Source organism: Pteropus medius, unplaced genomic scaffold, assembly GCF_902729225.1.
Source record: "Pteropus medius unplaced genomic scaffold, Ma_sr-lr_union100, whole genome shotgun sequence".
NCBI classification, from domain to species: domain Eukaryota; kingdom Metazoa; phylum Chordata; class Mammalia; order Chiroptera; family Pteropodidae; genus Pteropus; species Pteropus medius.
The window spans coordinates 8450098-8463420 of NW_024350924.1; the positions used below are offsets into that span (position 1 = coordinate 8450098).

At 38.1% G+C, this 13323-nt stretch overlaps 1 protein-coding gene across 1 annotated transcript in view; it reads right to left on the bottom strand.

Moving 5' to 3' along the window:
- SPAG17 (sperm associated antigen 17) overlaps positions 1 to 13323 on the bottom strand; it is a 148784-nt gene that overhangs the window by 54216 nt on the left and 81245 nt on the right. The window contains exons 18-20 of the mRNA XM_039841330.1: positions 8797 to 8951; positions 2902 to 3083; positions 1243 to 1340 (exon numbers count right to left, since the gene is read on the bottom strand). Coding sequence (XP_039697264.1) covers positions 1243 to 1340; positions 2902 to 3083; positions 8797 to 8951 — 435 coding nt within the window. The remainder of the gene's footprint in view (positions 1 to 1242; positions 1341 to 2901; positions 3084 to 8796; positions 8952 to 13323) is intronic.

Genomic DNA, 13323 nt, shown 5'->3' on the forward strand with positions numbered 1-13323 from the left:
CACACCACCACGATCCTGAATTTGTAATGCTTTCGCTTAGCTTTGCCTGCTTTTAAACCTTTCGTAAATAAAATCGTACATAATGTATGTATTCTTTTAACTCTTTTTTGCTTAACATGATGCTTGTGAGATTCATTTCATAGTTCTGGGTGCAGCTATAGGTCATTCACTTCCAGAGCTACATAGTATTTCATCATACGATTTCATCAGGAAATCACACCAGGCATTCTACTGATGAATATTTGCATTGTTTCTGGTTTGGGAGAGTTGAAAATAATGCTGCGAGAACAATTTGTCCATGTGTCTTGGTGGACAGGCAGGCATTTCTATTAGGTACATACTTCGGAGTAGAATTGTTAGGCTAAAGAGAAATTGTCTGCTTAACTCCAGTGGATACTCCAGTGGATACTCCACTGGATACTGGAGTTAAGCAGATGATTTCTCTTTAGCCTCACATTGTCCATTTTTCCAAAGTGGAAGTGTCAATTTACACTTCAACAAGCAGTGTAAGAATTCACTTTACTTCATACATTTGGCCAAAATTTGGCATTGTGTCTTTTAACTTTTAGCAAGAAATGATTGATTTGACTACATAAAAGTTAAATCTTTCTGCACAAATAGAAACATAAATGGTAGATATTAATGAGGTAATTGTTTAATAAGTTATGATATATCCAAATTATAAACTAACATATTGCTATGCAAATAAGTTAGATCTCTAGATACTGTCTGGAAGTGATATTTATATATATTGCTAGGGAAAAAAAAAGCATGTGGAAAGTGAAAAAAAACAAATCTAAATCAAAACCAAATAGATGATAATCTTCTTTATATATGTGCATGCATGTTTATACGAACAGAGAAAATACCAAATTGTTAATATTTCTTACTTCAGGGGCTTTGGAAAGCCAGGGCAGTAAAAGCGTAAATTACTTTTGTAATGAAAAATTCCAATTAAAAACAAACACCTGCCACAGAAGTAGAAAGTAATACCAAACATGAACAAGGCAGTGCCCTGGATCTGCCTTATTTTAAAAATGAATGGCACAGCTTCCATTCCTTAAAGGCTTGTCATCCGGTAGAGCAGACAGCGTGGTGGGGACGCTATCCTTTCATTGCAGATTCAATTATTTCTGAGAGTTTAGCAAAAAGATCGTTTCCTGTTATACCGCACAAACACTTTATCCCACAGTATTTCTGCATTCGCGATGGATCAGCGTCATCTGTCTTTCCTTGGATTACCTTGAGAGAGCCTTCTAAAATGAAAGGAATTTTTTCCTTCTCTTTCTCTTTTTCTTTTTCCGCATCTGCTATCTCCGTTTTGCTCATTCCTTTGTTACCTATAACCAGAGAGAATTAAAGTTCTTAGCAATTCTCTAAAACGAAGTTTCATAGGAGAACCAAATGTCCAGGTTGTAGGGGATCTCAAAGGCTCTAAGTTCAACCCCCCAATTCCTTCACCTCTGAATTCTCTCTCGCCACCGCCAGAGTGGGTGTTTGAGGTGGAGCTGAGCTCCTTCAGGTAGGAAAAGCTTGTGGTCAGTAGAGGCGGCGTATTCAATTCTCGGCATTTTAAGACTTTGAAGCTTTTACTGATCTGGACTCTCTCCCTAGAGCTTTCACCTAATCAATCCTGGTTTAACCCCTTAGACCATATAGAACAAATCTACCTTCCCCTTCCATATTAAAGCCCTGCTCTGGCCATCACAGAGTCGTTCTGTTTTGGATTTACATCTCTCCTGACTTGTGAGGCCGCAAACTGAATGTAATACCGACTGGGTGTATTTCAATCCCAAATTGACCAGTTTCTGGATCTCCTCAACCACCCCGCTAGTTAGCAAGCTTTGGGTTCTGTTCAGAGGCAGAATAAGGAAAAGGCAGTCCACCCACAATTTTTTCCTGCTGGACACGATCGCGTGAGGGAGGCCCTGCTTCTCTTTTTTCTAGTCTCATCCATTATCCCAGGTATCGGTGCTCTCCTGCTGAGCCTCCATGAGGAGGAAGGCCTAGCTGATGGACGACAGATGACGCTGTAAGCCATTAAGGTGGACGGCCAATGATTCATCATAGACCTTGTTTTCTGAGTTCTATTTTAGAATCAAGCCAAGCACAAATTCCTTTGGTAATGGATAAGGTGCAAAAATGGTGGAAATTATATAGCTTTGCTTCTTTATGAGAAATCACTCTCAATTTTTGCTATTAGAAATAATGAATGTTATTAACATGGAGTTTTCTCTTTGCACAAACTCAATGAAATATTCTTATTTTCCAGACCAATTATCTCATCGTTTCATTTTTTTAAATCAAGTGTCTTTCCTCTCTTAGTCACCCTCTTCTCCCTTCCCCCGACAGCATCAAAACCATGGAAATTAACAACAGAAACAAAGATATGTATTGATCCAACATTCTGTCAAGTCCCAGCACAGGCCCTGAAAAATCTCTTTTCCCTTTATTTTTAGATTCCTACCCCCAGTTAGTCTTGGGGCTCTTCCGTTTGCTCTTCTATGAAAGACTTGTTTTAACCTCACTTTTGGAATCTATAATTATTCTAATGGAGACATACTGACTCCAAATTTACTTCATATATTGTCAACAAATCTTAAAATAGCTGAATTTGCCAATCCTATCAAAATAAAGGTATCTGTCATGTCCCTAACATCATATTTGATCTGCACAATAGATTGAATCTTCCAGATCTGGCAAGGAGGTAGGGTCAATGCCCCATTCAGGCACGCTCTCATCGTATCTGGAACACAGCTATTCCATGTTTTAGAGACAGTGAAGTGTCACAGGAATTTTGTGGGCAACTTTTTTTAATCCTGGAATATTCACAATCCTGATTTAATTAAGAAATAAAAGAATGTCTTTGGACTTATGTATAAAGTATAACAGCTTGCTTACTTTTAGATTTTTTAACAGAAAAAATTTTGCTAGAAGAAACAATTTTGGCAGTAGCAGCGTATTTCAATTCCAGCTCAGCCTTGGTCTTAGCGATTTCCTCGGCCATTTTGGATTCCTGATATATAGCTTCTTCTTTTATGATCCAGTCTTGAATGGATTTTGCAACAAGTTCCAAATAATTCCTTATAAAACCAAGAAGAGCAGATGGCAACATTAGTTAAAGTCAATGAATGCTTAAGACATTGACTGTGCAAGTGAACTTTTCCAAACGAACTGATCCTAAATTGTCCATTTGACAAATGTAATCGATTCAGGTCTATCTAGATATATTTTGTACAAAGTAGTCAAATACAAATATCCAGTGAGCATATGAGAAACGTGCAACTTCATTCACAATGAGAGACATGTAAATTTAAAAACGATATATATTTCTACCAGGGTCAAGGATTAAAATGTTTGATAATACCGAGAGTTGATGACAGTTTAGAGAAAGGGTCTCTCTCCAGACTGTGAATTCTATGGTGCAATCTCTTTGTAGGACAATTTTATAGCACAATAGAAACTCAGTTTTAATTGACTGCCAGCTAAATGATTGACTGGATTAACTGAAACACTCCAGTCTTGCTATAAAATTGGCCCTGTGAATACCCATGTCCTAAATACTATGCCCTAAGCTGCTCCTGCACTTATGCTCACATTAGTGAGTTTCTAATTACCAGGAGTCAGTCATATTTGCTCCCCAATCCATTCATTCTATTAATACTGATTACTGTAATTATTTTAAACTAAATGTTACATATACTTATACCATATGAATGTCCAAAGAGAGTTGTTTCTGAGAAAATAAGTTTAAATATTTAGGTTTGACAATAAAGATTAGCTATTGTCGAATTGTGTGAAAGTGAGGCCTAAAGTTTCGAAAAAAATAAAGCTATTTGGATTCTATACCTATATTGCTTCACAATTTTAATTCTTGATCCCTTTTGGAGAAATAAAATGAAAATTATAAACGATGAATCATCAGTACTCATCATTATCATTTAGAAGGTAGAAGACATCTCAAAGTCAACATGTCCCAAAACTCACTCCTCATCTTCCAGCCTAAACTGACCATCGGAGCCCTGAGCTTTTCATCTCGGCTGATGGCAAGTCTACACTTCCATTTGAGAAGGATGTTATCCTTTACTAGTCTTCTTTTCTCATACTCCTTATCCAATCTGTCAGAAAATCCAAATTATTTTTTTAAAACACATATTGAAAATATATTCACAATCCGACTCCTTCTGACTTCCTGCTAGGATGGCGGCAGCAGTCTTCCAGCGGGTCTCCCTGTTCCTGCCTTTGACCCCCCGTCGTCTATTCTCAGCACAGCAGCTAGAGAGATCCTCTTCATTCTAAAATCAGGCCGTGTCTCTCTTCTGCTCAGAAGCTTTCGATTCTTCTACATTTCAACCAGAACCCAGAATCCTTACTACTGATCAATGATAGGGGAACACAGGCTCATATATCCAGCCAAATCAGTATTTAAATGAGATAAGAAAGTAAAGAATATTTCGCCACGCAGTGAGTTATGAAGTTGGCCACCCACAGACACTTTTTGAAAGAGTTACTCACAAATGTGTTCCAGCTGCATGAAATAAGAAATCCAAGAAAGAAGACAACATGGAATATGAGGAAAAGGGTTGAGGGAAAAAAAAAAAGGGAAATTTATAATCAAATGTAAAGAACTATGCTACTTATTTGTGATTAAAAATATTATTTTACAGTTGGAAACAAAATTTCGAGATAATTTTGGAATGGGAAGTAGATTTTTTGGTAGTCACTGAAACTATGTTAAAAATTTTAACATTTTCTGCAAAATAGTATTAATACTGATGAACTCCAGTTATGATAGAAAAATATTTAAATATGTGATTTAAAAGGATAAGTGTAATCTCTTGAAAAATATGCATAGAATGTATGACTTAAAAAAATTACATACTAAGAGTGAACTAAGAAAATTCGATCTAATGACAGGAAGAGATTCATCCTAAAATAGAAATATATTTATAAAATTAAATGGTAAGAATGAGGCCAAACACATTATGAATAAAAATTAAAATGAACAGATTAAATTCTTTAAAACTTAAAGTTCTTTAATACTATTATAATTATTATTAAAATCTTTTAAGATACAGCTCTCAGAGTAGCTGAAAAAATTCAAGCTGATATTTGAGGTACATAAACAAATTGAAATGATGCAGAAAAATAAAATGGTGGCAGATGGCTGACCAGGAAGCCAGGAGAAGAATGGGTCCTTGATAACTTTTGTGAATAGCTACACTACCCCTGAGACACTGTCTAACTCTAGATTTCTTGCTACAGGAGAAAAATAATCCCCTTATTAGTTTAAGAACTGTAGTCGACTTTCCTTTAATATAGTGACATGTAAAATGATTGAGAAAATTATATCAGTAAATTCTTATATTAAAAATCCAACAAATATTAATATAAACCATGGTTAAATTCAAAATGAAAGCATTAAAAAGAACACGGATGGATGTTTTTCATGTTGATAAAAGTTACAATCCACTAAAGAAGGATGCTCCTAAAAACAGTGTCAAAAATAAATTTACACATACGCGCATACACACACAGTACACATGCAGAAGTAACAGAAAGGAGAAAAAGGCAAAGCCAGAATCATACAGACAGACATTGATACATTTCTCTTAGAAATGGACATTTATCATGAGAATAATTTTATTCAGATAGACTGGAAAATCTAGATGTCATGCATGATCCCATAGAAAAATATAAATTACCAAAAGTAATTGAGTAACTAGAGAACTTGAATAGAGGATTAACTTTAGAGCTGAAAAGGCTATAAACAACGTATTCTTCATCCTTTCACACTAGCATCTCTCCACTAGGCCAAGCCATCTGGCACCTAGAAAGCCGCTAACTCTGAAAGGCTTTCCACGTGAAGTGTTCTTACCCATTACAAAATAACATACTGTGTATATCGTGGAAGGTACTGTATGCGTGAGCAAGGGGTTGGCAACGGGACCTTGAAAAATGACCTCGTAATCCGACTTCTGACGATATTTTCTGTTTTTTTGACAACTACAGAGTTAAGACAAATGTGGAAAGTTCTGACTGCCTTGTGGGCTGTGACACCCAGAATCTGTGGGCATGAACCTTTATGAGGTAGCTGAGAGCTGGCATGTAGGTCTTGGTGGGAGACTGAGGCTGAGGCTTGTCTGGGTGAAGGAGGGCCACACAGCACCTTGGTGCTCATCTTCAGCAGCCATGCCCAGCCAGTGTGGGTGAGGGAAGCAGGAGATGCGGGTACTGAGGCAGCTGCTGGGCCTCCCGATGAGAGGAACGTGCTGGTCATGCTGCATTTCCTGCCCTGTATTCTTTCAGAAAGCTAAGGAAACACAGATAGGGGTTAAAGCCTATCGCATTGCGCGAGTTTGGTTCTTAACCTGAACCCACAACCATCATGTGCTGGAGAATCAGGACATAAAAAACATATATAATTATCAATATATTCCATGAGGTTAGCATAACACTGATACATCTCTGATACATTTTTACACATTTGGGAGAATATTACAAAAACCCCTGAGAAGTAAATAATGGAACATATCTTATAAAACAGATTACTGAGAGACAGAAATTGTATAAATATAAATAACTTATTTATTTTATTAAGTTATCAAGTCTAGGTAATAAGTCAACTTATTATGCTGGGTTTTATTACTGAATTTGTGATACCTGAAGCAATGCACTGCTAACGTTTTCACTCGGGCGAGGAGTGGAAAGAGGTATGGGCTTCCTTTGCTGAAGCTGTGGGTGTGCATAACACAGCCCAGGGTTTGTTTTTTCTAGGTACTCTGTAGTTTTGGTTTCTATCATCAATACGATCTTTTCCTTTTTTAAACATCACATTTTCCAATAATTTGTGTTGCACAAATGTGCAATTAAAAATATGGTTTCCAACTAATTTCTCTCATTAGTTCATATTTTAATAGATTATTTTGGGATATTCCTGTATGGATAATAACCTCAACTGTCAATAACGAAATTTTCCTCTCTTCCTTTTCAATTCTTATACCTTTAATGTACTTTTATTAATTTATTTGCTGCTTTCAATCTTAATTAAATGTCGCGTAGAATTGATGATAGTGGTTATCTGGTCTTGTTTCTGATTTTACAGAGCATGCTTGTAACATTTACCATTAATAACGATGTTTACATCTCAACAATTTCAAAGGCATTCAGAAGACAATTGGATGATTTTCTTCAATGTGCTGAAAAGAATTTAGCTGTCAATCAGGAGCTATATCCTGAGCAATACTGTCTTTCATGAACAAGGTTAAAATGCAGACATTTGAAGTAAATAAAACTGATTTTATTACCAAAGATCTTCACTATAAGAACTTTTAAAGCCCTTACTTTAACAAGAAAGGAAAATAAAATGCTAAACAAGTTACACAAACACAGTCTGTAAAAACAAGTAATAATAATAATACTGTCTAAATGCAGCAATTTACTAAAAAGATAACATAACGAACAAATTATATTTTCACAGGGACACGAGGTTGGTTAAACAGTAGAATGCCTATTAATGAAATTTCACACTTCCACGGATAAAAGAAAAAAACACCTAATGATGCAGAAAAATCATCTGATGTAATTTAACAATCATTTATGATTAAGAACTCACAGCAAACTCGTAACAGGATGGGAACATTTTTAACCTCACAAGGGGTACTGACATCAATCCTACAGCAAAAAAAAAAAAATTTAAAAGCTAAATATTAAAAACCTGGAACAACACAAGGATGCCTTCTCAAAATTATATTAGAAGTCCTAGTCAGCAAAAGAGATTTGAAAATAAATGAAAAGTAAAATTGTTGGCAATAAAAAAACAAAACATAGAAACATACTGATTTAATAGTTCAATATTTTAGCTTGGTGCACCTTTTCTGTGCCTTAATTAAAAAAACAATTTTATGACTTTAGAATGTGAGTTCTTGTGTGTGTGTGTGTGTGTGTGTGTGCGCGCGCGTGCGCGTGCGTGCACAACCAGTTTCCCCAATTATTCTGTAAGTCCATTCTCTATACCTTTCTGTATTTCTTACGACTAAAACAATGTTATACAAATTATAAATACTGGATACACCAGTACTGAAAAAATAATGAAATGCCCTCATTATTAATGAAAAGAGAGAGCAAAGTTTTAAGATAGCAAAAGAATAACAAAGGAGCTCGGAAGAAAGAAAAATCACTGATTGCAGAGATCTCATTTGCTGAGACCAGGCCACTGTGCTGATATGTCTGTCACTCAGTTGCTCCACCTTTGGGTCTTTCCCAGAGCAACATCCTAGAAGGGTCACGGGCTGTGTCCCACCCCAGGCCACTTGGCTCCTGCCCACCACAAACCTTGACAGCTTGGGTTTGGGGGATTAGGAGACCGAGCCAAACATATCCCTCTCCAAACTCAGGCATCTTCTTCATGCCTCAGTTTCCCCCCTCCCAGTGATTAGCCAGGTTGGACCACCAGGCCTGGTTAGTGGCATTCAGAATGTCACGTTTCGTTGTTCCTACATGAAATCCTTCAGAGGCGATTTTATTGGAATCTAAACAAATCAAATGTAAGGTAATAACACTTCCACTAGACTCGGTGGGTGCAGGACGATGGCTGTCTTCTTCAGTGACATGGTTTCAGTGCTTATCACAGTGCCTGGCACGGTTCAGACACTCAACTCGGCGAGCTGAACTGAATCAATAGTGCCACACGAATGTACTCATGGAGCTGAACTACCTAGCTGAGGCTAAGGAACCAAAAGCGAAGTGACTGAGTTACTAGCAAGCTCGCTAAACTAAGATAACTAAGTTGGTTACCTGAATCCAACATTGGAGTGAAGAGCAATGTTCCAATATTCACAATGCAGACGCTGGCTATTCATTGGGTTATGAAAGACTAACAGCAAAGAGTTGTCTTGGGTGTGGTAATAAGAATCGATACACTTGTACTGCTGGTTAGCTTCTTGAAGAACCTGAAAATCGAAATAATCGCAGTGTCGTGTCTTTGTTTCCCCAAGGGAAGGGTCTCTCGCTAGAGCATTTCTCTGTCCCCTGCTCTTCCTCCCCTTGTCCCCACACTGTTAGCCAAGATGAGAGCATTTCAGCAACTCAAAGAAAAACAACTACTAGCCTCCAGGCATAGAGGCATTTACTCAGATGCTTTCCATTAAGGCTAGGCGCTAATAATTAAGGCAAACAGTTACTGATTTAAATTTTCCATGTTTTCATGTAGATCATCTCATTTTATCATCATTTAAAGCTCCAGATAAATAGGTACAACTGTTTTTCCCGTTTCAAAATATTAAAACCCTCATTTTCGGCATAAACGGGGGCGGAGAGAAGATAAGAGATTTGCCCAAGGACTCAGAGTTCATAAGTTCTGGTGCCCGGGCTCACAGCTTCTTTGGACTCTAAATGCCACCATTCGCACTCCACGGAGCACTCTCTGCTACACCAGGCTGTTTTAGAGGAACGAGTGAGCCGTCTTCCTGATACATACTGTTTCTACGTGACTTCTAGCTCTGGCCTTTTCCAAAGCATTCTGCCCACGGCATGCAGTAACAGCCACCGAGAGGGGCATCATGGGCAGCTCGTTGTCCTGTTTTCTTTTCATGCCAATCAACATGAGGAATTACGTCCACAGGAAAATAAATTAGACAGCTGTGGCTTTTTGTTTTTGTTTTCATTTTCAAAATCAATCCAGCTTTCAGTTGCCTACTGCTTAGATGATCTGAAGGCGTGGAATCGCATATTATGTTAGGAAAGGCCTGTTTTACTTTTGCTATCAATCTTACAGTGGTAGCATAACCAAAATAATATTTATTTCTCCAATCTAGTCCCTTGTATGAGCGTCTTTATGGAGTGGAATTTAAACTTTTACATCTGTTCTTTGAGAATCAATACAACAAACACACTTGATGTTTTTTGCATTAAGAAAAAATTTCTTTTTGTAGGGCCCTATCCATTGCTTTACTTTGAAAGGCAATTTCCTTTCAGATTTTAAGTCCCCAAAACAAATAGTATATTTACTTGTGATGAACGTGTACCCTTCCTTCTAGTAAAGGGCTCTGCAATCTTTGTGTTTTCACATTTGCTTTGGCTGCCATGATATATGGCACTAAGTTTCTCAGAGCTACAGTTACTCTCAATGTTTTACAGGTTTTCATAGTATATCTTTCTTCTCCTTTTTCACACCTTAGTGTTTACCTATTATTCTGATTAATATTGTTGGTCTCATTAATGAGTTAGTTAATTCTTTCGTTAAAAATAAACACCTACTATGTATCAGGCACTGTGTAGGTACTAGGAAAACAAATATGAGTAAGGTAGATAAGATATTCCTTTAAAATCAGATTGAAATTTGTATAGATCATTCTGGAATTCAGAGGGGCGGCATGAGATGACGAGACTGAGGGGACATCTGATGGGCAGAGAATGGAGTGAAGCGGGGCAAGAACGGAAGTGAGTTGCCAATTAGGAGGGTACTGCAGCAGGACGACAGGTAGTAGTTGGAATAAAGGAGCAAGAGTGGAGATGGTGAGAGCTTGAGGGTGTATTTTGAGGTATACCCCTCGAAACTTAATGATGGATCAGACATGCGGGACGAAGGAACAGCTGAAATAAAGGATGGCCCACTGTCAATAAAGGTTTGATGGTGACATTTTCTGAGATGGATGAGGGGAGAAACATGCTTACGAGCTTCATGTGGGGCTATAAATTTGAGACGCCTATGCAAAATTCAAGTGGACTTTGGAGTTATACTAGTGTGGAGCTCGTGAGAGAGATAATTTGCAGATAAAACTTTAGGAGTCATTAGCATTAGGTCATCTATAATAAATAAAGCCATTAAAATAATGTTTATAGAAGAGAGAAGATGGTTCAGAGCTAGGACTTGAGGGACTCGATATTAGACGTTTTGTGAAGAAGAATTCCACGAAATTCCAAATGGAGCACTGAGGACAAATACAGCATGGTGTCCTCGAAACCAAGAGAGAAGGATGTTTCACGAGGAAGTGACCCACTCTGTGATGCTGTTAAAAGGTTAAGGAAGATAAAGATAAGTGTCTATTAGATTTGGCAAGACAATTATTGGTGCCCTTGAAAAGTGCAGCTTCATAGAGTGGTGAGGACAGAGCCCAACCGAAATAAAATAAGGTCTGAAATAAACCTCCAGTTAAAGATGGAAGATTCAATACATGCACTCCCTAACACTTTACAGAAAAAAAAACAAAAACAAAAAGAAAACCAGTAAAATTATTGGTTTTTAATATAACAAAGTTGAAGTCCACAGGAGAGGAGACAAAGGCAAGAAGATTTAGTGATAAGTGACTCAGCGGAACATAGAAAGCCAAATCCTTGGGTTAATTTTAGCAACCTTATTTGTGGACAGAAATGCAGAAAGGTTCAGAAAATGGCAGTACTAGGTACCTCTGAGAGTGAGGCAAAAGTGACATTGAATAATAGGAAGATAACTCAAGTCTTTTTAAGAAGCGTTTAAGGCCTCCGGAAGCCCTTGATGGGTGGCTGCCCATCTCCCACCAAAGCAACAGAAGGGAGGATTATCACCTTCAGAAGGTGACACAGTGGATTCTGGGAAGAGGGATCTTTGGCACCGCCGAGGGAGACATATGCTAAGGGAAAAAAGGCGATTGTGTAAAAGTCTAATTCGGCATTGTCCAATAGAAATATAAAGTGAGCCACAACTGTGGGCCGCATGTGTAACTTAAAAGTTTATAGTAGACATTTAAAAATGTTATCATTTCAGTACATAATCAATATAAGAATTGTTAATGATATACACTACCCTTTTCATATTAAGTCTTTGAAATCTGGTGTGCATAGCACTCACATAGCTCCATATCAGTTTGGACTAGTGACACTCCACGTACTCAGACCAGTGGCTGCCACGCGGGACGATGCAGCTCTGGGGGCTGCACGGTAAGAAGCCTGACTGCCTTCCCGCCATCGCTCAGTTCCCAAAGCCCTGACAGGCCAGCTATGTCTATCAGACAGGAGATTATAGATTTTTTTCTGGAGCTCTAAATGGCCCAAGAGTACAGACCTAATTAATATGCCAACATTGGTGTGTCTCCCAAGGATACCATCCAGCCAAATCACCCAGTAACAGAGTCCAGTTACAGACAATGCCCGGCTCCCGAATCCACTGAGTCATGAAGCACCTCTTAGTGTTCTTAGTGTCCCTTATTAATATGAACAAAGAGGCAGATATCTTTAGATATTGTTCTCCGATATGAAAAATGGAGACAAAAAAAACTCCCTCTCCCCCCACCAAAAAAAAAAACTAACTTGGGGAAAAAGAGACAATGTAGGGAGAAAACACTAAGACTTCAAAGGGATTTAATATCCTCTTAGCTATAAGATAAGATATGGTAGCAGGGAATGTGAACAGGATGCTATAAAAAGGTAATTTGAAATTATAAATAGAACTTTAGAAAATTAAAATGATGAAACAGAAAAGAGTCGACAGAAGAATTAGATGGAAGCCTGAGCCACATCTCCAGAACAAAAAGACGAAGTATTGGAATCTAGGAGGGCGGTTCAGTCCAGGAAGACCAACACCAGAATAATAGTATCTCCAGAAATAAAGAACAGAAAAAATTAAGGGGATGAGATTGTCAAAGAAATGATTATAGAACACTTCCCAGGATCTAAAGACAGGAATTTGGGTTTTACTGGGCTCACCAGCATAGTACTCAGAAATAGGGCCACGCCGAAGGCTACCACCAGGAAATCTGGACCACGGGAATCAGAATTTCATTATTTTTATCAAGGAAAATCTGGGAAGCTGGACTAGTGAGAAATGCCTTCAAAATTCTGAGCGAAAATGCTTTTTAACTTAGTGGTTTATAAAAGTAAAACTGTCATCCAAATGTAAGGGTAGAATTAGGATGTTTCAAACGTCCAGTGCCTCAGTAGTTTACCTCAGTAGTTTATCTGGATTCAGGAATCGATGGGAGGAGGTGTCCCCTACTAACAGGACATAACCCGAGAGTGGGGAAGACATGAGATTCAGGAAACGGAGCCCCCGACTGGAAAGAGGCGAAGCATGTGGCCAGGATCACAGTAAAGGGCGGGCCGGGACCACAGCTGTGCAGCAGGCCCGGGGGCAAGCGGGAGCTCAGAGCACATGGGGGAGAGAGCCAGACAATAAAACCGACAGAACACTTGTTAGGTCTAAAGGTATTAAGAGGAGATTTGCTCTTTGGTAGAGAGTTTGGGGGTGAGCAATGATAAATGCATGATGAACAAATTAAAAAAATGGGAAAACGAAGTCCGAGAAAAATAGAAATTGTGTCAAAAAAGAAAATGTAATATACAACACAG